Here is a 23,738-nt window from a genome sequence, read left to right as displayed (position 1 = left end):
ATCAGAGCCCAGCTGGTGCTGATGCTGGCTGGTGGTCTTGAGGATGCTCACAGGTGAGCCCACAGGGAAGGTCAGAGCCATGTAGTGCAGGTGCTGAGGAACTGTTCATTAACGGGGTCCCTGGGCCCTCAAGTCATGGCTCCAGCTGGAAAGCTGCCTATGGTGATTTTGAATTACCTGGCTTCCCTCTGGCAGTGAGTGAGCTGTGAAGGTTCAGCCATGGCAGCCAAATTCCCAGTTTCTCAGTTCTGGGCCCCTCGCTACAAGAAAGACATTGAGGTGCTGAAGCAGGTCCAGAGAAGGGCGACGGAGCTGGTGAGGGGTCTGGAGCACAAGTGTGATGAGGAACAGCTGAGGGAACTGTGGTTGCTTAGTCTGGAGAAGAGAAGGCTCAGGGGAGACCTTATCGCTCTCTACAACTACCTGAAAGGAGGATGGAGCAAGGAGGTGGCTGGTCTCTTCTCTCAAGTAACAAGTGATAGGACAAGATAACAGCCTCAAGCTGCCCCAGGGGAGGTTTAGACTGGATATTAGGAAAAATTTCTTCACCAAAAAGGTGCTCAGGCATTGGAACAGGCTGCCCAGGGAAGTGGTGGAGTCACCGTCCCTGGAATTGTTCAAAAACTGTGTAGATGAGGCCCTTAGTGACATGCTTTAGTGGTGGACTTGGCAGTGCTGGGGTAATGGTTGGACTTGATGATCTTAAAGGTCTTTTCCAACCTAGCTGGTTCTGTGATTCTGATTCCTTATTCCTGGCACTTTGCCTCGGTGGGCAGATGTGGAAGGGCACAAGGCGAGCAGGCGACAGGAGAGCAGCTGGGAGAACACACAGCATTTCACATGTGTTTTGTTTTCCACCTCAGACCCACTATTTGTATTCTGCCCATGTACTTATAAAGGCTGAGCCTCACCTGGGTCACAGAAGATGGAAGTTACCTTGGAAACCACAGCCAGCCCTTGATGGTTTCTAAACAGATTCCCCCAGGCTGTGGGCTCTGTGCACACCAGCAGCTGGCCTCTCTCCTATTCCTGAAGTTCCATTGTGCCTCTCTGGAAACCACCAGCTTTGACTTACCATCTCCTGGTGCTCTGGGGGCAAACCCCGAGCAGCAGAAAGGATCATTAGTCCGCCATGACCTCCATGTATAAATGCTCTCCAGGCCTCCTGCATTTTAGCTTGGTCAGATCAGCCTGTGCAAGGTGGAGTGGATCCAGCCTGGTGCAGTGCCTGTCCGTGGGTGCAGGCTGTGGGAAGGGACCTGCTTGTTCTCCCATAGCTTAGTGTGTATGGTCACACTGAATGTGACTCATCTGAGTCACGATGGGGAGAGCTGTGGTGGCTTTTCCAGGGCTCACACAAGTTAAGACATAGCAAAAAGTATTTGTTGATGTACATCAAGTGTTTTGTAGCAGCTCAGGCACTGGCTATCGTAGGGAGCAAGGCTCCTGGAAAGAGACAGCCACGAGAGGACAGAGAGAAGACGTAATTTGCCCTGAGGTTGGGAAGTTGTCTAACTCAAGGTCAGGTGTGAGCACAAATGGCTACAACCCTATGAAGCGAAGCAAGTGATGGCAGTGTTAAGTAGCTGAGAGCCTGGGCCAGCCCTTTTTCTTTTTTTCTCTCTCTGAAGCCTGCTTATGAGACTTGCTTTTGAATATTTATGTTTAAATTGCTTATTTGGAAGAAGTCACAGCTGCAGCTGTTCCTGCTGAAGTGACAGTCTGTGCTGCTGTCTCCTAGAGACCTTCAGTTCCCACTCCATACGAGTGGTTTTTAAAATAAGGCTTGATTTGCCACGCAGATTCAAAATGTGTATAATTTCAACGAGCAATGAGATTTATTAGTGGTTTAAAGACCAGTGTAAGAAAACAGATGATCAGAACAACAAGGAACAAAGATGGGATGGTGGAGAATAGGCTTTTGCTTATTGCCTTGATGGCCACTGTGACGTGGCTGCTGTGAAAAGACCAGCTCTGCACAGGTAATAACTCTGTGTTCATGTTGTGACTGAAAATAACAGAAATACCACATGTAGGGGAGTTATTGTTGAGGGCCACCGCTTCTCATTTGGCTGCCAGAGCTGAAAGCACCATGAAGATGCGCTTCACAGGTGCACAACAGAGCCCTCCACTAACGCTCGTCACTGAGTTCAGCTAACAAGACACTATCTTCATTACTGAGCACAAGAGAAAAATCCAGAGGTGGTGGCTGGAAGACACCACGTAACTTTAGGATTTTTTCCCCAGCATATAAAACACTGCACATTGTTCATAAGGACAGAAAATCACATGCATGAATTTATTCCAGATCAGGTAATCACGCAACTAGAAACCATATGCACTGTAAGCAGGTGAGGCGGCTGAAGTTAAGGATGCATACACAGAAAGTTCTCTCAGATTCTGATTTTTAATGCTGAATTACTCTTAAATCAACATACAATTTATAATCAGAAAGAAATAACAAAGTTTACATTTCAGAAACAAAACAGGTCCCCAAAAGTCCAGGGTAGCCCTGGACTCCTGGAGCATTTTGAAACTTCTTTTATGCAGAAAACCTCCTTTCCTACTGGAGAGAAACATCTCAATGTCTCATCTCAACGTTTCTTTCGAGAAGGCTGCTTTGACAATGCCACTTTTGTGCTATCAACATGACAGCTAACTACCAAAGCCCTAAATAAAATGCATTTCTATTGCTGTTTATTATTTGGTAAACACTTCATCCAGGAAAATCACCACACACACAGTGCATCCACTGCCTGCAATGGCAGAAGCAAAGAATAACTCTCCATAAATAGGTGTTTAAATGAGAAGAGCAGAGATTTTCCTCAGGTGACAGTATTGCAATACTATATTCCAACAAAATTTTACAGATCAAACATCATGGTAGCTCAGTATTATGTCCTGAAGATACACACAAAGAAATCAGTAAGTTCTCTTCATATGTCTTTATTGCTTTTAATTGTTCCTTTGTAAAAGCAGACTCAACAGGGTTAAATTTTTTTGTTATTAACATAGAATATTCCTTAAAATGAAACACCCGATTTATCATATGCCTACCACAAAAGCCTTCTTTTTATGGAATTCACTATGAATTCCACACCTATTTAGCATTTCAGAAGGAGGGGACTCTACTCTCGAGCAGAAATTTTTACTGTCAGTTTTAACAGAGGATGCCTGTGCCAGCACAAACAAAGGCAAGCACTTTAAAATCTAGGCTGATGGGCTTCTTGCACGCAGGAAAACCTCTCTGAGAAAACTGAGTTTCCTGATGTGCCTGGAGTCGATACACTGCGACGCAGGCTGGCAGCACAGCATAGCAATAGAATCCATTAAGTCTGTGTCGGGAGCCGGTTACCAGCAACACTACATAGTAATTATGGGGAGGAATTTCTCTGAAGTAAATTCTGGTTTTTCAAATGAGATTCTGAAAAATCACCCACTAACATTTCTGCAGAAATGCTTTACAACTTGTCTAAATTGTAGAGGACACCTCATCTTTTCCCACAAAAGCTTACAGAGCTTGTAATTTACTGAGTTATTGCTTGTTCTAATGACTGTTGGAGGGAATGGTTTGGCATCAGTAAAAAGATTAGTTTATGTATTAATGCAATTCAAAAGTTCACTCAATTTACACACCGTAATGAAAAGCTTAATCTGAACTCTCAACAATTCCATTTTCCCCCTCTCAAGTTCGTAACAGGGATTTCATCGAGTCTTTTGAGAGGCTGCTTCAGAGCGGAGAAAAAAGATGAAGCAGATGAGAGAAAACACATTCCCAACTCACATCAAGGCTTCGCTAATTAGAACCACACATCCCACACACGGAGGTGTAACCTACTGCCACATGGCTGCAAAGGATCTGCCTGCACTCCTGTTACTACAGCTCTCCTGTTGAGCAACACGACAGAGCCTCCACTCCAACACATCATTGGAGAGGGCAGGAGACCACAATGGGGCCAGGGAGGGCAGCGAGCAGACAGCAGGGATACAGCTGGAGGGCAAGGCCCAGCCATCTGCCACATCTGGTGACCAGTCCTCAGTTTGGAGGTGGAGAGACTAAACAACAAAAATGGAAATGCAGCATGTAACAGCAACAAAATCTTGATACAAACAGCCCTCTGCCTGCTACAGACTTGTCTGAATGAGTGATGCATGATGTCTGAACTGCACGATGTGCTCATGAGAGCAGCTTTCAGCATAAGGCAATGCCTGATAGTTGATTTCTCAAGGCAGTAGGGTTTCCAAAAGTGGGTGTGAGGATCATTTTTGTCAACCGTGGAGATTTAGCCAATCATGTGATGCTCACCCTGTCATTGCTTTAGTTGCCTAAAAACCCCCAAATATTCCAAATACTGCCTTTCCAATTCAGGAATCTACATTTGCTGAATTGCTAGAGATGTTATTTAATGCCCAGCTGTAGAGGAGCTCCCAAAAATGGGAAAGCAACAACCCACAAGGTAAAAACCTAGTGAGGGCTTGCTTGCTGGGCTAAAAAAGCACGGGGCACTAAGAGAAGCCTGTTTTAGGGGAGGAAAACCAGAAGGTGCTTGTATAAACTTTCCTCTTGCCTTAAAGAGAAAAGGCTCAGGAACTCGAAGTCAGTTAAATTATAACCAAACCCAGTACAAAGCCAGTCCCTCTTCCTCCTGAAGGCAGCAGACTTTTCTGATGGCAAACTGAACTGTCTATTTAAAAAAGCGCAGAACCTAAATGTATTTTATGTAATCATTGATTTGTGATACTGAAAATTCTCCAAGACTTTGCAGCACATGGAGGCTGTGCCTTGGGCTCACGCACACGTGCAATAAAATAAGACCAAGTTTTTAGCCACTTATTCCTGGGGCTTGTTGGGCCACTGCTCCATTAACACAAACCAACCCAGACACCATCTGCCACGGTAGCCTTTTTACAAATGACAGTGAGCCTCATGGTATTTAACACACCAAATACGTCACACTTCCAAACAAGTTGCAAGCATCTCTCATATAACATTATTTTCATACACAGATACTCTCAGTAACTCCTCAAAAAGAATCCCAAATATTACTCAAGAGAAAAAGGATGTAAATGCAAGTCTAATTTTAAATAAGTAACACAACTCTCCCTTCAGCTTCTCCACATACACACAGGAGCTAAAGGACTCCAAGAATCAAATGTAAAGCTCCTTAAAATAATACCTATTCCAAGTATTTTTATGCTAGCAAAAAATATACATCTCAATGTTTTAAAATAGCAAATTTACATTACCTTTTTTATACTAGGATTTTCCTTTACCAGTTTAGTTTTAGTGCAGATAATCCTCCCTAACAGAGTATTTACAGACAAGGAAAAATAATTAAACATCAGGATATTTATTTTGCATACAAATATTTACAGGAAAATACTTAAAAAATTAAGTATTCAAAGTTTCATTGACTTCAAAAAAGCTTCATGCTTTTATGTTATAAAAACATATTGCCTTTGCTGTGCTCAAATTTACTATTCAGATCTCTGGATTTTCTTATAAGAGCTTTCTTTTGTGCTTCATCAAATCGATGGACTTTGAGATCCTGGTCTCGGTCGAATGGCCTTCTTTCCTGAGGTTTGTTCTTTTCTTCAGATGCCTTGCTCTTTAGCTTTTTCTGATGTATGTCCATCAGGGATTCTGACCTCTTTGACTCCTGGAAAAACAGGAAGAAGGAAGACGAAGTGAGGTATTACAAAATACCAACAGAAAATCCAAATGGAAAGATTGGAACTAGGAAGGCTAAAAATTCCAGAAAAAAGATGACAGCTTAGTAAGTGTAAAAGAGAATGATACATTTAAGCATACGCAAGAGAGCAGAAAGCATGTGTAATCTTGTCTACGCTGAATAAAATACTAATAACCCACTGACACTGAAGATACCCATAATGATGTTGAATCTCTGCAGACAGTGGAGATAAATTATAAAAATAATGCAAAAGAAATGTAAAAGTTGCTCTGCCATTCTTAGCAGAGACAAATGAAGACAACACGCCAAGAGCACAGGCTCAGTTTCTGAGACACTTCGCCAAGCATCTGCATTTGGTCACTGCTAGGGGCAGGAACAAGCTAGATACCCTTCTGATCTTACTCTCGTGCTATTGTGTTTTTAAGGTGTGCCCTCTTCAGCATTTGAATTACCTGTTGCAAGCGTACAGGACAAAGTCACAGGTTTGAGCTAGAACACATGTTTTGCCAAGTCAAGGACTTCAGTTGCATTTATTAAAGAGCACGATCCAGCTCAAATATGACATAAAACTTTTGCTGATTTCACGCAGGAGCAGGATAGGTCTCACAAGGCTATGCATCCCCTCCTTTACCTAAGTGTATCTGTGTATCCCATAGCAGTCAATTTCTCAGACTCTCAAAATCATTACAAATCATCGAAAAGATCAGTCTGAACCAATTCTCTCATCAGAAAAAGCAAAAGGTGAGCAGCTCTGTTTTCTCACGTGTAGGAACAAGACATCTTTATTCCAAAGGTTCACTCTCCCTCACTCCCTGTGCAAACACTTCTTCCCACATACAAATAATAATTCATACATAGCATAAGAAAACAGAAAATGGGTAATACTTATTCCTGGTGTAACTGCATCAGTGTTGACAGCATTGCACCAGAGAATGTATATGGCAGCAGTGTTGAAAGAATTAACTGTAAGAAACCAGTTTAAGAATTAAAGCTCCTGTTCTATGACAGTATCCTTGATAAAGGTCAGTGGAGAAAGAAATAGAAAAGAATAGAGGAAAAAAACTTTAAGAGAACACAAACAAACCCAACAAACAAAACCAACCACCTGAAAACCAGAAAAATGCTGATTTGAATCAAACAAACAAAAGGCAAAAACCCCAAACCAACAACAAAACAACCCGAGAAACATGGTTCTTAAAGTGTCTTCTTCAATACTTTTTTTGGTTTTTTGAGACAACTCCATTAACCTTGGAAACAGGAGAGGCCTATATATATGTTTTATTCTGGCAATGGTACAGAGCAAATCCCATAGTTTTACATGAAAAACTATATTCAGAATGACAGTGGAAACAGACAATACAGAAGGAATTTAAGGCAGTATGCTAACAGCTCTGGATTTGCCAGCCTCTAAGTCGAGAGGGACATGTGATTTAATGAATGACAATTAAAAGTGCCGGATAAACTTCAATCATGTAACATAAGCCAAGGCTGTGATTCTCAAGAATTATACTCTCAAGAGACCAGACTGTCTTCCAGAAGACATCAGGCCTTAAATCAGGGAGGAACAGGAACGAACAGCTGTAAGGCAACAGTCCATATTCTCTGGTGGACAGGGCTGGCAGACAGAAAAGTGAGAGGGAAGTTGACATGGAGTTCAGATTTCTAGTAACCAACATTGGTCTGTGAAAATTATCTGCTTCTCCACAGACTGAGGAAAAGTAATAATGTTGTTGTGATGAGCAGTTAATGTAATTAAGTAAGTAGTATAATTAATGCATTGATCTGCTTAGCCCATCAAGCTTCTTTCGGGTTAATGCGTATTCTGTCCTAATACCTGAATGAAGGTTGTCTACTCCCAGCAACGATGTCCTGGTGTGAGGATGATTTAAGGAAAACCCACCTAAAACTGAGCCAATACACACAAACCCCAATTCTGTCACACTGTTTTCAGCAGCACTCGGCAGACCTGATCCTTCTTGTTGAAGTCAATGGCAAATGTTCTAATGACTTAAGCAGCAGTAGGTTTGGGCACTAAAAGGGAAGACTGTAGTAGCATCACCATGGAAACCAGCAGTGCTAGGAATGAGAACCAGAAGAAAAGTGTGAAGAATTAAAAGAAATGCAGGAAGAAGAAGTATTTTGCTATCCCACTTACATTGTATGAAGTCACCTGCTCAACAAGTCTCTTATCTCTCCCAGATAACACGATTTCTTCATCATCCTTACTGGCCGACTTTTTTGCCTCTTCTCTTTCCTGGTGAGTAAAAGCAAATCACATGCTACAGTAATCAGAATGTCTGCAGTAAAAAGCAAGGAAATCTATATTTACTTTAATTAAATCTGAAGATTAGAGGCCACAGTAGAGGCCACCAGATACTTTTTGCTCAGCTTGATAAAAGAAACTGAACACACTGTAATTGGAAATTCAATGAGCTGATACAGAGTACCTGGCTACTACAGAAGGAAGAGGGAATAAATGAGTGTTAATGTTACTTAAAATCGTTACTTCTTTGCCTTCACCTTTAAGCCTGAATTAGTAAGTTCTGGAAACAAAGGATAAACTCAAAAAAAAAAAAAAATTTAATTGACCAGCTCAGGGCATCTTACTTTGTTTTCACGGAGTATCAACAACATACATCCTGCCCACAGGTGTACCTGGATGAATAAATGCTCACCTTGGCTTTTCTCTCTCTGTCGGCTGGAGTATCTGTCCAAATAGATCTATCGCCTGATTTATCATCAGCTCTTCTCTTGAATGTTCTTGGGCCAAATCCAAAACTTTTCAATTCAGGTGGAAGCTCTGTCATCCACGATTCCCTGGTAATTTGCTTGGGTTCATCCTTTATGAAAGAAATAGGTGCAGAGGAAGAGTAAAAAAAGCATAATCAAGAATTGCTGTCTGAATCTCTTAGCTTCCAGTAGAAATCATGGTTTTTTCTTCAAACATTTAGTGTCCTGAGCAGAACTGCAATTGGGTTCACACAGAAATAGGCAAAGACAAATACACTCCAGCAACAAAATATTAGAAATTAAGAAATACAACTTACGCTGTCTGCTGAAGTAAGTTTTTCCTTCATTCTCTGAGCTCTGCGTTCAAATTCTTTAGTCATATCGGACTCCACTGGTCCTTTTGCAGGCATTGGGCCTATTATATCGTCTTCTTCCTCACTACTATCTGTTACCTTCCAAAAATAAAACATTTCTCTCAACCACAGCTTTAAGACCACCAAGAAACACTTCAGCTTCACAGGATTAGAATGATTTTATAAACCTAACACAATGCATCTGCCAGTCAGACAACAAAAACCTGGATTAAAACTCCAGATTAGACCTGTTCTAGCACTTTAACATGGATACTTAGTGTCCATGTTTCCAAAAGCACCATCTTTTGTCTGAAGCAAAACAGCTGGTAAACACAGTGGCAAAGTCCTTTTACTTTATATTGCTCTGAATGCAGCCATGTAGTCCCTGTGGCCCTAGGTAAAGTTGAAACACACAAGCATACATATTTGATGCTTTGGGCTTCACCATCACTAGCAACATTTGGAAGCATCTCTGGAATAAGGATCACAATTTCTCACTGCAAGGAGAACTGTCTCAAGCTTAGATTCAGTACGGATGCTAGAAAGAGTTACACGCAAGCTAGGGCACAGTGGCATGCATGGTACTACACCCCTAAGTGTATAATAACCTGCCAGCCTCACCTCTTGCTTCTGTTATTCATTTCTTCAAACCCTTTCGACATCGCTTTCTAAGCAATTATTTGGAGAATGGCTCCAAAAAACCAAACTTTGAAAGGGACTAGGTGTTAATAAGAATCTTTATGGATGCCAGAGGTGGTACTGAAAGCTCACAGGTCCCTCCAAGTTAAAACAGCACAGAAGTGGACAGAGGCAGAACTAAATAGGAAATGGTGATGCCACAGTGCCCTGGAAGCAAAGCTGAGATGCCCGATATCTACAAAAGTGAAAAGATTCAGCTACAGCCTGAATATGGGTGATAAAGCAATAGGAGTAGGATGAGGACAAGGCTGCATACTCAGGAAGCACAGAGCATTGTTTGAGAATGTAAGGTGATGGTAAAAAAGTTTCAAATGAAAGATGGTTTTGGGGGAATGGCTTGCTTTTGTCATGCCAAACTTTGGTTACCTGGTGGGCATCCTAAAATCAAGACAGGACACCGTCAGACAAAATAAGGACTCAAGAGTGATGAGCAGCGAAAAAACAGTATCAGTAGCCTTTTATGTAAAATAAGGCTCATGAGGCAGAGGTAAACCCAGTGGAGGATACAATAATGGAGTACAGAACCTTACTGGAAGAGTCACCTAACTGGAGCATGGGGAGTGGAGGACAAGCGAAATGAGGAGGAGAGTGGGAAAGGTCTCCTGCTATACGGAGTTCAAACCTAATACTTCAGGTTGCTCATAGCTGTCATCCCTCTGCTGGAGGGATCTGAGCTAAGGAGGACAGAAGGTGTGAAATAAGCCACTTCACTCCTCTGTGTGCCATTTCCCACAGAAACATTGCTCCAAGCTGGCCAAGCCATTTGGCCCTGCCTGCCTTTTGGGGTCAACAAAAGTGCAAACAATGAGGAAGGCAAGTTTCAAGGAGCAAGAGACACAGCTTCATGTGGCTGTAGACCACAAGGTGCAAGAAGAGGCTTAGCAAATTTAATGGCTGTATGACCAGCTGCATGAAATGGATCTGAAAGACCACCATCAATGCAACATGGTTACACCAATTCCTCTCATAATTTTTCTCAAAACCAGTTACATAGCCAAGCTTTCACTGATTATCTACCACTGCAATATTGCTTCAACTTCTAGAGAATGGGATGACTGCATTTTCTCTCTCTTTTTAAAGAAGGAGCTGGTGGGGAAGAAGAATAACCATCTTGAGAAACCAAGGTAGTAAAACACTTCCTTCTTCTGTGTACAGACAAATAAAAAAAGCAAAGACATAAGACTTTCACAATAAATTGTAGTGTGAAGTAGTTGAGAATGAAAGACAAATTTCATGCTGAGTTTTAATTGAAGAAGTGTGTCTCGTTTCCTTTCTCATTAGACTGAAGTTCAATTCACTCCATTACCACTTGCTTCAAACAAGATGAAATTAAACAAAGATTAAAAAATACTGCCTTCAAGTTTGAAGGGGAAATCAATATAAGGTGAAAAGTCAGCATGGAATAAGCTGCTTCTAAAGATGTGCTACAATACAAAATAAATAAATAAAAATAAACAACCTCCCTCATATTCAAAAGTAAAAGATAAAGTATTATTAGGAAGAGAAAAAAAAAAAGTAAGCTAAGTTCTGTAATAGCTGTAACAAAGCTGATGCTAGATCTATTAAAGATTAAGAGAGACCTTATGTTTGCAAAATATACAAGCAGACCGGTTTTGACATCCCTGCCTCAAGAAATCTGTCATTATGATAAATTGCTTAATTGTCATTTGGAGTTGCAAGACGATGAGTATCTTAAAAATGTCAGACAATCATTCTTCATTAAGGATTATGACAACACTTTGTTGTAGGAGGCTAGAGAATGATGCACAACTACTAACCAAAAAAGTGAAGTTCCAGAGCAGCCCTTGCCTCATTCCTTTCTAACATGTCCCATAGTGGCTGGGAGTTAAACTTTAAAATGTAAGTATTTTAGAAATAAACAGAATAATTCTAAATTCTCACAAGGAATTAATATTTAGTTTATCATAGCATGAGAGAGACTCAGTTGCCTAAATGCTAGTATCCAATACCATTTTTGATGTCTTAGGGCATCCTGCATGGCTTCAGAGGTGCTGTTCAAGAAGGATGCAGGCTTCTCTTTAAGGTGCTACTACCTATCTGCCAGCCTGCTGCAGACAATTCAGATCCTTCAGAATGGTGCTAGAGGCCCCTGTTTAGGGAGCTGAATTTTCCCCATACTTCTGGCTGTATTTCATAATATGTCTTCGTCCAGAATGTTCTTTAGTAGTAGATGCATTATTTTGTGGCTAAGGCTTATCAGCTATAGGACTTCTACCCAGTTTTTATCTAACCTGATGAGAACAGTCAAAAACCATGAACCAAAAAGTTGCGTCGGCATCACTGTCCTGCTCCACCTTACTCCCAGTTACAGGTATCATCTTGCTATTGATAACAACAACTAGTGACATTATGGCATCATTCTTGATTGCATTCTTTCAGATACGTTTAGTTAACACATCCACTAACAAACATTTTTAAGGAGGTGAAGATATGTGAAACATTCAATCATTCTGCTCCCCCATCAGCAATAGAGTAAAAGCTTGAATTACAGGTAAATGTTTTCATTTTAACAGGTTGCATTACTTCTTTCACACCTTTAAAAATTTGAACTTTGCCAAAACGTTCACTTGTGAAGGACACCACACCAAAAGAAATAAAAAAAAAGCACTAGGAAGTATTACTGTGACTGCAGTTCAGGATGCCTACATCTCGTGTTCATTGAGTGCATTATGGCAAACTGCAAAATCACATCAAACCAGACCAGCCTTTTTCTTTTTTAAGGCTTATTTATGCTTCAGTATTTGACTCAGGCAAAAATATGCCTGACACTTTCTGGTCTAAAATTAAACTGTCATTGAGAAGCATGTCTAGTAGACTTTTTCAGGCTCCTCCTTGCTTAAGCATTTCAGATAGCTTGTATTAAAACAAAAGGCTTCTGTTTTCACAAACCTGGGTACGGAATTCCGAAGAAACAGACGGTCCTATGGAACATCTGCTATTCCCGGTGTCCTGTGAAGGTTTTCTAAAGCCAGGAGGTAATGCAGGACCTATAATGGGCCTTGAAGGGACAAAAAAACCTAAGTCTTTATTTTCAATTGGGGGGCAGGAAAAACACAAGAAGTAACATAACTAACATGGACAGTACATTAAATGACAGCCTTCCACTCTTTGCTGCAGGAAAATGTGTAATAGATTAATACAAAAATCAAACGCAGATGACAAATGTGATTCTCCTTCTTCCCCATGCCAAGTGTGCCCCCTATGCGCACAGAGTAAGAAGAGTCTCTGTTCTCCAGGAGGACTTCTGCAGATATCTGGGATGCAAGAAAACAGAGAAAGTTGCAGCATGTAGTCAAAGAAATCCACTTTTTTCTTCCCTAGCTTCCTTCAGCAGATTCAAGAGCAATGAAAGGTGGGAGGTCAAACACACACTACTCTTTCCCCAGCAACAAAGCCAATTTTGTTCATTCTTGCATTGCACCAGTTTCGCTGCCCTTCAATAAACAGATTCAGTGAACTGCTCTGATTTTGAATTTATTTTCTCTTGAAGTGGGGATGAGAGAAGAAGTTTTGTGATCCCAAGTAACTTCACTGGTTTGTTTTTTTGCCACGGCTCTGCCAACAGGATAATTCAATTGTCTCCAGGAACACAGAAAGGTGAGAACCTCTTTTCAGACATGAAAACAGTTCAAAGTATACTACAGACTGTGTTTGCAGCACTGAAAGACTTTTTTTGTACAAGTTCCTCTTAATAACCCCTCAACATATTCTTTAAAGCTAACTAAACCCTCCAAACAATTATCACCTGAAGAGATATCCAAGTGGCAGTATGCTCACAGTGTATCAGCAGAGACTTTATTGATCTCCAGTTTCTGAGCTTTAGGGTGATCAAACATAACACAACATGAACTGAATTATGCTAATTATGGTCTTCTACTAAATCCTGCTTAATCTAATCAGTACAACCCTGCTGTAGTGATATTATTGTCAGGATTTGAAGAGGGGAAATAAAAAGCAGGAAGCCCTGCCAGAAAGCCAACCACAGACAGATAGACAGAAGCAATAAATGCGACCTTAGGCCAGGACAAGGGCACTGGTGCGGTTTCAAACCCAGACAAGAGGTCTGGGTTAAATTTGAAGTTCCACCCCCACCTAGCTGCTATGAAAAAGAAGCAGCTTTTATTTTCCTTTGATTCTTTCTGACTGCTTTCTTGTTAGGACCATATTTTAAAGTCCCAATATAATTTCAAGAGACTGAATTTAAACCTATGCAGATACTGCCAAAATAATCTTATTTTAGCATACAAGTATGAATGGAGAATGAGAGACAGTTTAACCAAACTATAAAAAAAGCTTTCTACCAAAATATATGAGAACATCCATGTTGTGGGCTGTATCTGTGCAACCTGTGAAAAAGAGCAGATCTCAAATACTCTGCCTTGCTTCTGTTGCAGCCCAAAGGCTCTTCTAAGGAATGGAAAAACAGTTCCCATATTCATCCTTCCCACACTTTCCATTTCTATGCCTTTTTTTTTTTTTTTGTTTTCCACATGAATAACCCTGGTACTCAGGTCTTCCCTCAGCAACACACGGCCAACATGATTCTTGACAGTTTCCTGCATGTCCAAAGGCTCTCTGAACAGGTGAAGTGAATCTAAATAAAATTCTGTTAAACACGTTCTGCTGCTGTTGGCAACTTCGGTACCTATCTACACATGTTTAAAAAAACACCCCCCAAAAAACTTAGCATGAATTAGGCTCTAATTTAAGGAATACTGCATTTCATATACTGCAAAAAACTCCTTCCGGTTGTTGGACTTGGAGTCCTTGCGAAAGCATGTTTCAAGACGGGCATTTCAGCATCCCTCTGATGTACAACAACACTCTTTAAGATAACCTTTGCTCTTTACCTTGATGTGTGAATACTTTGGGAATGAGTGCTGCACTTCTGTCTAACATTGCTAAACAGCAATATCCTTTCCAAAGTTGAAGGAAAAATGTTCATGTGTATATTTTATGCTGGAATGATTCAAACAATTTTTAACAAGCTGTGAATTCCCACATGAGCTGCTCCTAATCATGAATATGTTGCTCTGGCAAGTCTGGATAAGATGTAACAGAACAAAAGCTTTCCTAAAAGAAGGAGTATGTCACACAGAGCTAATAAATATTATGTCTATACATTAAAACAAACAGCTGGTATTTGCTTCCATTATTCATGGCTAGATGGTGAGCTAGCAAGTTGCTCAATGCTCGAGGCAATGCAGCAGGGAGACACTTAACAGCATTGTGTCTACACCCTGCACAGCTTACGTGCCTCAGTGTGTCAGACTCCCAGGTGTATGGGAATGGAAGACAGACAGGGCTCTTCCCACACATCACACCTTTCCCACCTATTCAGGGTGCAGAATGGCTCCACTCAATCTGCTTTCTGGGTGTGCTAGGAGCAATTGTATGGTGAGCTAGGACAAAAAAAACCTAGCAAGTGCCTTTTACTGCTTTAATCTCTCACACTCAGACACAGAGCAGACTCCTGCCCTCTGAATGTAAATGCCCTCTGAATGTAAATGCAAGTTACCCAACATTATGGAAATAAACTGCTAGGTAGAAATAAAAGTTGGGTGAATATACAAAAAAAAAAAAAACCAACCCAAAAAACCCACCAAAAAACATTATATGATGGGTCACCACAGGTGTTACTGCTCATCTCTCTAACCTCCAAACTACAAATTGCCTCTTTTCTTCCTCTTTTCCTTTGCACGCTTTGATGTAACATTTTACCACAGGAGTGTTCCTGTCAAAAATCAAGAAAGCAAGAAGGCTACCACTGCTGATATTAAAAGCTACAAGCATTTATTTGCTTTATTAGAGATCACATTATTTTAGAGATTTCCTAGATTTTATGTTCAACAATTATGCATATGAAACAGAACAAAAAGAAAAAATATTACTCTTGGGACCACCATAGCACCAAATGAGCATGACAGCCACAATTAGAAGAGTTGGTCAGTTACAGCAAAGTGTAACCAAACAGATACAGAAAGGATACTTACACAGCTCAATAACAAATTGAGTCCCTTTCCTAGAACTGAAAACTCATACCTGATAGGTAAGTATTGATTTATTTTATCAATCAGCTCTTTATTGCTCTGAGGAAGGTAATAGTGATCAAGGGACTTTCTTGTACCTTTCATTAATAAGCGTCCCCTTGGAAGTACCAATTTCACTATGGATTATCATTTCAAATTATAGAAGGAAGAGCACAGATTGATGTAAAGACTAGAATGCTGTGAGACACGGTTAAGTTCTGCATAGAAAAATCCATAAACAGTTGTTTGGGTTTTTTTTTTTTTTTGGGAGAGGGGAAGTATTTTATAACTGCATGCAAACGAAAAGAAAGCTTCCTTATAGAGGCTATAAATAATGCTTATTTGCTTAGACCTGAGTGCTTGCTTTCTAGAAACCCAGACTGTTCAGATTAGTTCTGTACCTGGAAACACAAAAATAACCGCTGATGCATTAGCAAATGACAATTCCAATAACCTGCATTGCACTGCGCCACACAAAAGCTAACTGCCCTACTTGCCCAGCCCAAAATTAAATACAGAACTGCGTGTCCTTGCACCTATAATGTGTTTTTTTCTGCACTGATCCGAGACCTATAGATTTTGAATGTCAAATTTCTTCTAACTCTGACAATTCATATTTCTTCTTTTTCTCTCCAACCTTCCACTCAGGACTAGGAGGGCAGTGTGTTCTACTTCAAAGGAATGCTGCTCCTGTTCTCAGAATATGGAGGAAGCAGTTCTAACAATCTGAACCTGAAGTGCACAACTGGAAGTGTTCTGTAATAGTGCGATAAAATATTTTACCTTCAATAATCATGTTTCAAGGAAAAGAGTCTGAAAATAATTCCACTTTAATTACCTCTCTGGAGAATCATCCTGTTTTTTAAACCCAGGAGGAAGAGCAGGCCCGAAAAAGCCATCATCATCATCATCATTTTCCTGAATTCTTTTTGGCTTTCTGCAAATACAAAGATTTCACTTAATAATTACCTTGACATGCACAGCAATTATCAACATTTTAAAAAGGAAAAAAACCCCATTAAATTATTTCGAACAGCCTTATGTACTAAATATCCTGCTGTTACCAAGGAAACAGTGCAAAAGGATCCAAAATAATTTGAAGCAATTAAAGAATTGGGAGCATAAGCTTCACTCCAAAAAACGCTCTGACATTTGAAAAAACATTAAGAATGCTTTTGCTGTAGAAGGAAGAGCAGCATAATGTTGAAATACCATTTTCTAGCCACAAAGTAATTTTAAATTCAACACACTTTTTTCTGCATTTTTATACAGTGTCTGCATTTTGACTAGTAATTTTCCCAGTTCAGTTGTAATTAACTGAAAAACTGTTAAGAAAAGAGTAATAATTACTCTAACACTCTAAGATGGCATAACACCCTTAAAGTTCCTTATACAAGGCCTAGCACAAACACACACAAGTTCTTAACACAGCAGTTGTAAGTAATCAGCCCCACCAAATGAGAGTATATGCAGACTCCTGTTATTTGCTAAACAACTCATGTTTTTTCATTAGAGTTGACTTATGAGCATAAATTCATGCCCATAAATAGTTCTTATGACCTTTCAGTGAGAGGTAGTATACCAGAAACAGGGCAAAACTCAAGTACTAAGTACATATATGGTAAGTGGTGTCTGACCTTAGCATAAACCAAGCAAAACATTAAGGATTTATTACTTTAATGGCAGAATTAATGAAAAGACATAGATCTGATTGCCCTAAATAACTTAATTCCACTGTAGGGTGTCAAACAGGTCAGCTGGACATTCTTGACCGCAAAGAACATGCAGAACATGTCATGAAGTTTTACACAGGTACAGGGTTTAAATTTTTATTTATACAATACTGTCCCTGTCTCATAATTTAAACAGAAAATTTCATTTGCAATACAATGTGAATATACAAATAACCTAAGAACATACTCACTTGGGTGCTGGATCTCCTTCTATCTCTTCTTCAGAATCTCTGTCTGCATCTCTGGGTAGAGGAACTGATTCCGAGTCATTGTCACTGTCAGGAGTTTCTGAGCTACAGCTGCTTTTATAGCCTGGAGGCAATGCTGGTCCTGCAACTGAATATCCCAGTATTTAGGATACTTAGTAAACATTTCAAGTAAGTATGATCTATTTTGGTATTCCCAAAACATCTATCTACCTGGAATTGAGTTTATTCAATCATTGTTCTGCCTAGCACTTAGAGAAGACAAATAAATAAACTTCTAGAAGTTACTTTTTTCAGCACCCTATTTCAATGAATAACCCCCCCTGAATTAAACTAGTACATTACTAATCCATTACTACATGAGTGTCTTCTGGAACAGGACTAGAAAAGCCATTTTATCTAGCAACTGATTTACAATACATATGGCATAAACTGGTATATTTAAAAGAAACTACCACCTTAATAAAGCATTTGAATCTTACTGGTGAAGAATCACTCCATTTGTACATACACAGCATGGGAGACCATAGATTAGTGGAATTTAATTGCCAGCCTGCTTTAGGAATGGTTTAACAATTAAGGTTATTCCCAGTTCAGCTACGCATGAACAGCAGACACAGACTTAAATACTCTGCTGAAAAAAGGGGTGATTTAGGCATTCAGACTTCAAAGAATGACTACTGTCAGAAGGCTGGGGCAGTGGATGGAGCATCCAGTCAACCCTTTACGCTCTGGAGTAATGAGGGGGAATATCCCAGCAAAGGAAAAAACGAGATGCTAACACTGCTAACAGGCCTGAGCTGTTTCTGGCACTGTCCCCACAAGCAGGCACAGCTCTTTACAGACTTACTTGGATATAGTACCATGTACACTGGGTCCAGAAGTGGCTTAGCAACTGATCCTAACACCAAATACCCCTCAAATGAGACACTGTGTTAACACAGACACCCTCACAGGCTCAAACAAAACAGAGCCAGCTGGAGTAAGCAAAGACCAGCAATGGTCCCAAATAAGAGGCCTTCCCAGACCCACGGCCAGCACTAATTTACACAGACAGCACAAACAGCCATCTGATATAATGGAGATTTGATCCTACTGAAGATTTAGCATCCTGAAATACAGACACCATTCCTCCTTTTAATATTTCAAGCACCATATCCAAGACTGACAGGACAGAAAGATGCTTTAGTGAGAAAAGACATTGTTAGCTTTCTGAACAGTCAAGGGTTAGATGAAAAGATGAGGTGCAATAAAATCACATAATGAAGAGTACCAGGAAATTACATCTCCAGATAAAGAACTACGACTTTTTGATGGTTCAAAATAAAATCTGATACAGACTATGGTTCCACTATTAGCTGACAAAGGCCAAGCAGAAATTGAGTCCTTCAAGTGAGCTTCATAAAGCTTTGACTGATCTTTAGCACAAGACACAGAACAAGCTCAGTCTACTAGTTACAAAGCATCCAGACAGATCTGCCACTTATTTTGTTTTCTGTTTTAATGGGAAAAACTTTAACCAGGACATACAAATCCATTTCAGCACTAAGAAAGAAAAAAAGCCCACAACACCCCAGCCTATAAAGGTAAAGTAAGTTCAAGATGAGAGGGAACCAACATATCAATGATAAGTAGGAATAAAGACTGCTATTAAGAAGTCTCCCATTTTGGTATGAGAAACACCAATGGATAAAGAGCACTTGAAAACCAGACAAAGCCTGCACAATGGCTTTCTCCAGCCACTTGCTGCCCTGATATCACGAAAGCAGAGCTTCATTTGCTCTGAATGCAGACAAGTAAGAGAAGGCCTTGGACTAAAAGGAGCAAACTGAGATGCAGTCTGCGGAGTCTGACACTGCAGAGAAAGATAGGGAGCAGCTTTGTGAACTAGAAAGAACTCATAAAATCAAAACTATTTAAGGGAGAAGACTGGTCCCACTGACATGCTGGCTAACATCAGGGTTAACACACATGCGTTCTATCCCAATTCCTCTCCATTTTGATGGCACAACTCTTTGCGTGGGCTATGCAATAAACTGGCTCAGGGAACTTCAGAGGCATAAAAATAACACTGAAAAACCCAGCCCTCCCCTGAAAGAACTGTTTGTTCATGGAACTGCAGTCTAAGCAGGACTAACCAGAAACAAAATAAGAGAACAGAGAGTGGTTCATGAAGGGAAAATGGCATTTAAAGCCTGTGGAAGGAAAAGTCATTGGATATGGTAAAAGAAGTGGTAGAGAAAGAGACTTGCAAGAACGGGGATTAAAAATGAATATGGTCCTGGTACTGACTGAGACTCGTAATCAGCACAGGTGAGGATACAGTGATGGATCATGGTAGGGAGCCACAGGAAAGAGTAGAAAGGAAGGAATGAGAATTGCTATGCATAGATTCTAGGGGCAAAGAAGGGAAAGGGTAAGGAGGGAGGCCAAGATCTAATAAGAAGTCTGTGAATGAAATTCCCTGAAAGACATGGAAAAGTGAGAACATGCAGATCAATGGAGGAACAGAAAAGAGCTCAGACCCCCAGCTCACTACAACCTCCCTTCAGACAGTTGTAGAGAGCCATGAGTCGCCCCTGAGCCTTCTCCAGACTAAACAACCCCAGTTCCCTCAGCCATTCCTCATCAGACTTGTGCTCCAGGCCCTTCATCAGCTTTGTTGCCCTTCTCTGGACTCACCCCAGCACCTCAATGTCTCTCTTGTAGTGAGGGGCCCAGAACTGGACACAGGCTTCAAGGTGCAGCCTCACCAGTGCGAGTACAGGGGGATGATCACTGCCCTGGCCCTGCTGGCCACACTATTGCTGATACAGGCCAGGATGCCATTGGCCTTCTTGGCTGTCTGGGCACAAGCTGGCTCATGTTCAGCCATCAATCTGCACCACCAGGTCCTTTTCTGCGAAGCATCTTTCCAGCCACTCTTCCCCAAGCCTGTAGTGCTGCACGGGGTTGTTGTGGCCCAAGTGCAGGACCCCGCGCTTTGCCTTGTTGAACCTCATGCCATTGGCCTTGGCCCGTTGATCCAGCCTGTTCAGATCCCAGATCCATAGCCTTCCTACCCTCCAGCAGATCAACACTCCCAGTCAAATTGGTGGCATCTGCAGATTTACTGAGGGTGCGCTCAATCCCCTCATTCAGATCATCAATGAAGATGTTAAACAACACTGAGCCCTGAGGGACACCACTAGTGACCGGTTGCCAACTAGATGTGACATTATTCACCACCACTCTTTGGGCTCGGCCATCCAGCCAGTTTTTAACTCAGCAAAGAATCCACCTATCCAGGCCATGAGCAGCCAGTTTCTCCAGGAGAAAGCTATGGAAACAGCGCCAAATGCTTTACTGAAGTCCAAACAGACAATGTCCACAGCCTTTACCTCACCAACAAGGTGGGTCACCTTGTCGTATCTGGCACCTGAGAGGGCAAACTGCATCCTGGGGTGCACCAAACACAGCACAACCACTGAGATGAGTTGGTGCAGCCTCACCTGGAGCACTGTGTGCAGCTCTGGGCCTCACAATTTAAGAAGGATGTGAAGGTCCTTGAATGTGTCCGGAGGCGGGCAACAAAGCTGGTGAAAGGGTTGGAAGAAATGTCCATAGGAGTAGATAAGGACTTTAGGCTTGTCTAATTTGGAGAAAAGGAGGCTGAGGGGTGACCCCATTGCTCTCTACAGCTTCCTGAGGAGGGAAAGTGGAGACGGAGGTGCTGCTCTCTTCTCCCTGGTATCTAGGTTTAAAGCTGCATCAGGGAAACGTTACACTGAATTTTAGGAAGCATTTCTTGTCCAAGAGGGTGGTCAAACACTAGAACAGGCCTCCTAACAAGGTGGTAGATGCCCCAAGTCTGTCATTGTTTAAGAGGCATTTGGACAATGCCCTTAATAACATGCTTTAACTTTTGGCCAGCCCTGAAGTGATTGGACTTGGTGATCGTTATAGGTCCCTTCCAACTGAATAGTCTTTTCTGTTATCTTATAGTTCTGAATGGAACCTTTTAGACAGAATTCTCAGAATGGTTATTCAAAGTTCTATTTTGTTGCTGTTGGGAGGCTGAAACTATGAAAGTAGGAAAAAAACCCAACCCCAAACAAATCCCAATGTTCTTAAAGATAAGCAGAGGTCAGATAAAGAACCAGTGAGACCACAAGGAAAGAACACATACTGGAAAAGCTGTTCAGCTTTAAAAGGTGAAGTATCTCTTAACATAACTAGAATATAAAGGAAATGGTTACAGAATGACTTCTAGGCCCTGCCTTTCTCAAGACCCAGCATGTGTCACAGCACAGAAGAGGCTTGTGGCAGCCCTACCACATGATTTTGCCACTTGGAACCTTCAGGCACCAGGCTCCTGCTGGAGCTGTACCTCTGTACAGTGTGTTACACCGAAGTATTTGCTCTCTCTTCCCCATCTGCACTGCAGCAGTACGCCTCCTGTGTTGAGCAGGTACACTGAGTTGTTGAGCCGAGCTGTTTTAAGTCAGGAAAAGCTTACAGAAGTTATAAAAACAAATAAACACACCCCCCAACGTTTGGGTTTTGGTGTTTGTAGCTTGGTGGGTTTTGGTGTTTGGTGTTTGGGGTATTTTTTAAGGCAAATAAATTCTTTCGTCCACTTCACACAGAAACCCTCAAGCAGATCTGCCACTGTAACTGTGGAGCTGATGTACACCTGGACAAAACACAGACACACCAGGCTCAATAACTTAGACTAGATATTGCCAAAACACTTGGTATCATGAAACCACAGTCTAACGGCAAGTTTAACTGTGCTGTTCAGTGGATTCACACACAGTATAGATACCTGTATCACATATATCATGTATGAGGATGTTGGTGTAAAGAAAGTAAGTCATCAGTACATACATGACTAGGAAAGGCTGCATCATTTCAGACAAGCGTGTTAAGTCAGGACTTGAGTACAAAGCCAAGCTGCGGACCCAGAGCTTAATGTTGCTATGATATTGCTAAGGCAGCGCCTTGCTTTCCCTTCCTACTGCTCCCTCTTCTGGATTAAGAAATGAGAAGAGCAAATAGGCACAGCAAACCTTTCCCATTGGAGCTGCACTGTTTGGAATAACTGAATGATCACTGAAATACTGCCAGTAACTGAACATGTATACACTAGTGACTTGAAGATGGGTTAAAGACAGGGAGTACTAATGCTCAAACTGATACTTCCACAGATATTACTGATACAGAGCACGTAAGAGTTCAGAGCAGGGGGCTCCGAGCCCCACTGCAGAAGAGCCAGCCTGACAGTCAGCTGGCCCTGGAGAGATCCCACTGCTGCCAACCCCAGAGACCCTGTGAGGTGCAGCGCCACAGCCCCACTGCTCACAGGCCAGCTCCGCATCCTGAGGGAAGCTGACGAGAAAACAGCAGTTTCATGACATGTTTTGGTCTGACACAGGAAAACATGATGCAAGACCTAACTGCTGCATTTTTCTACCCATTAACTTCACACTCAGAGCTACTAATGAACACAGGCATAAAAATTCAGGAAAAGCAGGAAATAATAAACAAGTCAATGCAGTATTAAAAAAAAGTTTTAGACCATTTCATGTCTGTAGAACCACATCACATGATTTTATTTTTTTTTTTTATAGAATGTCAGAATGGTTTGGTTTGGAAGGGACCTTAAAGATCATGTAGTTCCAATCCCCCGTGCCACAGGCAGGGACACCTTCCACTAGACCAGGTTGCTCCAAGCCCCTGTGTCCAACCCGGCCTTGAACACTGCAAAGGATGGGGCAGCCACAGCTTCTCTGGGCACCCTGTGCCAGTGTCTCACCACCCTCACAGGGAAGAACTTTTTCCTAACATCTGATCTCAACCTCCCCTCTTTCAGTTTAAAGCCATTCCCCCTTGTCCTGTCACTACAAGCCCTTGTAAACAGCCACTCTCCCGATATCCTGTCGCCCGCCTTTAGGCACTGGGAGCTGCTCTAAGGTCTCCCGGACCCTTCTCTTCTCCTGGCTGAAGAGGCGGCTTTTTTGCCCTCGATGAAGTCGCTCTAACGCCCCCGGTGAAGCTCAGCCCCCGGGACACCGCACCGCGCAAGACCCGCCCCCCGCGCGGCAGACCCGCGCCCCGCCGCCCCCCGCGCCTCACCCTGGCTGAAGTCCTCATCCGGGTCCGCCTCCGCGCAGCGCGGGAAGCCGGGCGGCAGCGCGGGGCCGATGAGCTCGCGCGCCATGGCGGGGCCGCCGCAGCGCGCCTGCGCCACGGGGAGGCCGCGCGGCCCGGGGAAGGCTTAGGGCGCGCGCGG

General features: G+C 41.9%; 1 protein-coding gene across 3 annotated transcripts; it reads right to left on the bottom strand.

The window, feature by feature from the left end:
* Positions 1 to 2,388: 2,388 nt before the first annotated feature.
* On the bottom strand, positions 2,389 to 23,735 carry GPALPP1 (GPALPP motifs containing 1). Of its 3 annotated transcripts, none has more exons than XM_030477613.1 (8): positions 23,582 to 23,735; positions 17,450 to 17,594; positions 16,364 to 16,462; positions 12,386 to 12,494; positions 8,741 to 8,875; positions 8,369 to 8,533; positions 7,849 to 7,947; positions 2,389 to 5,660 (listed from the first exon to the last, which is right to left on the bottom strand). In XM_030477613.1, the coding sequence occupies exons 1-8, from the start codon at positions 23,664 to 23,666 to the stop codon at positions 5,442 to 5,444; spliced, it is 1,056 nt and encodes a 351-aa protein (XP_030333473.1). In that variant the 5' UTR covers positions 23,667 to 23,735; the 3' UTR covers positions 2,389 to 5,441. The 3 variants fall into 3 exon arrangements, with proteins under 3 accessions (XP_030333473.1, XP_030333472.1, XP_030333474.1); XM_030477612.1 differs by having other exon boundaries at positions 17,450 to 17,597; positions 23,585 to 23,698; XM_030477614.1 differs by lacking the exon at positions 8,741 to 8,875 and having other exon boundaries at positions 17,450 to 17,597; positions 23,585 to 23,700.
* Between the last annotated feature and the right edge of the window lie 3 nt (positions 23,736 to 23,738).

Source organism: Strigops habroptila, chromosome 2 (genome assembly GCF_004027225.2).
Source record: "Strigops habroptila isolate Jane chromosome 2, bStrHab1.2.pri, whole genome shotgun sequence".
NCBI classification, from domain to species: Eukaryota; Metazoa; Chordata; class Aves; order Psittaciformes; family Psittacidae; genus Strigops; species Strigops habroptila.
The sequence above is the reverse complement of the archived record's forward strand: the minus strand, read 5'-3'. Positions and strand labels throughout refer to the sequence as shown.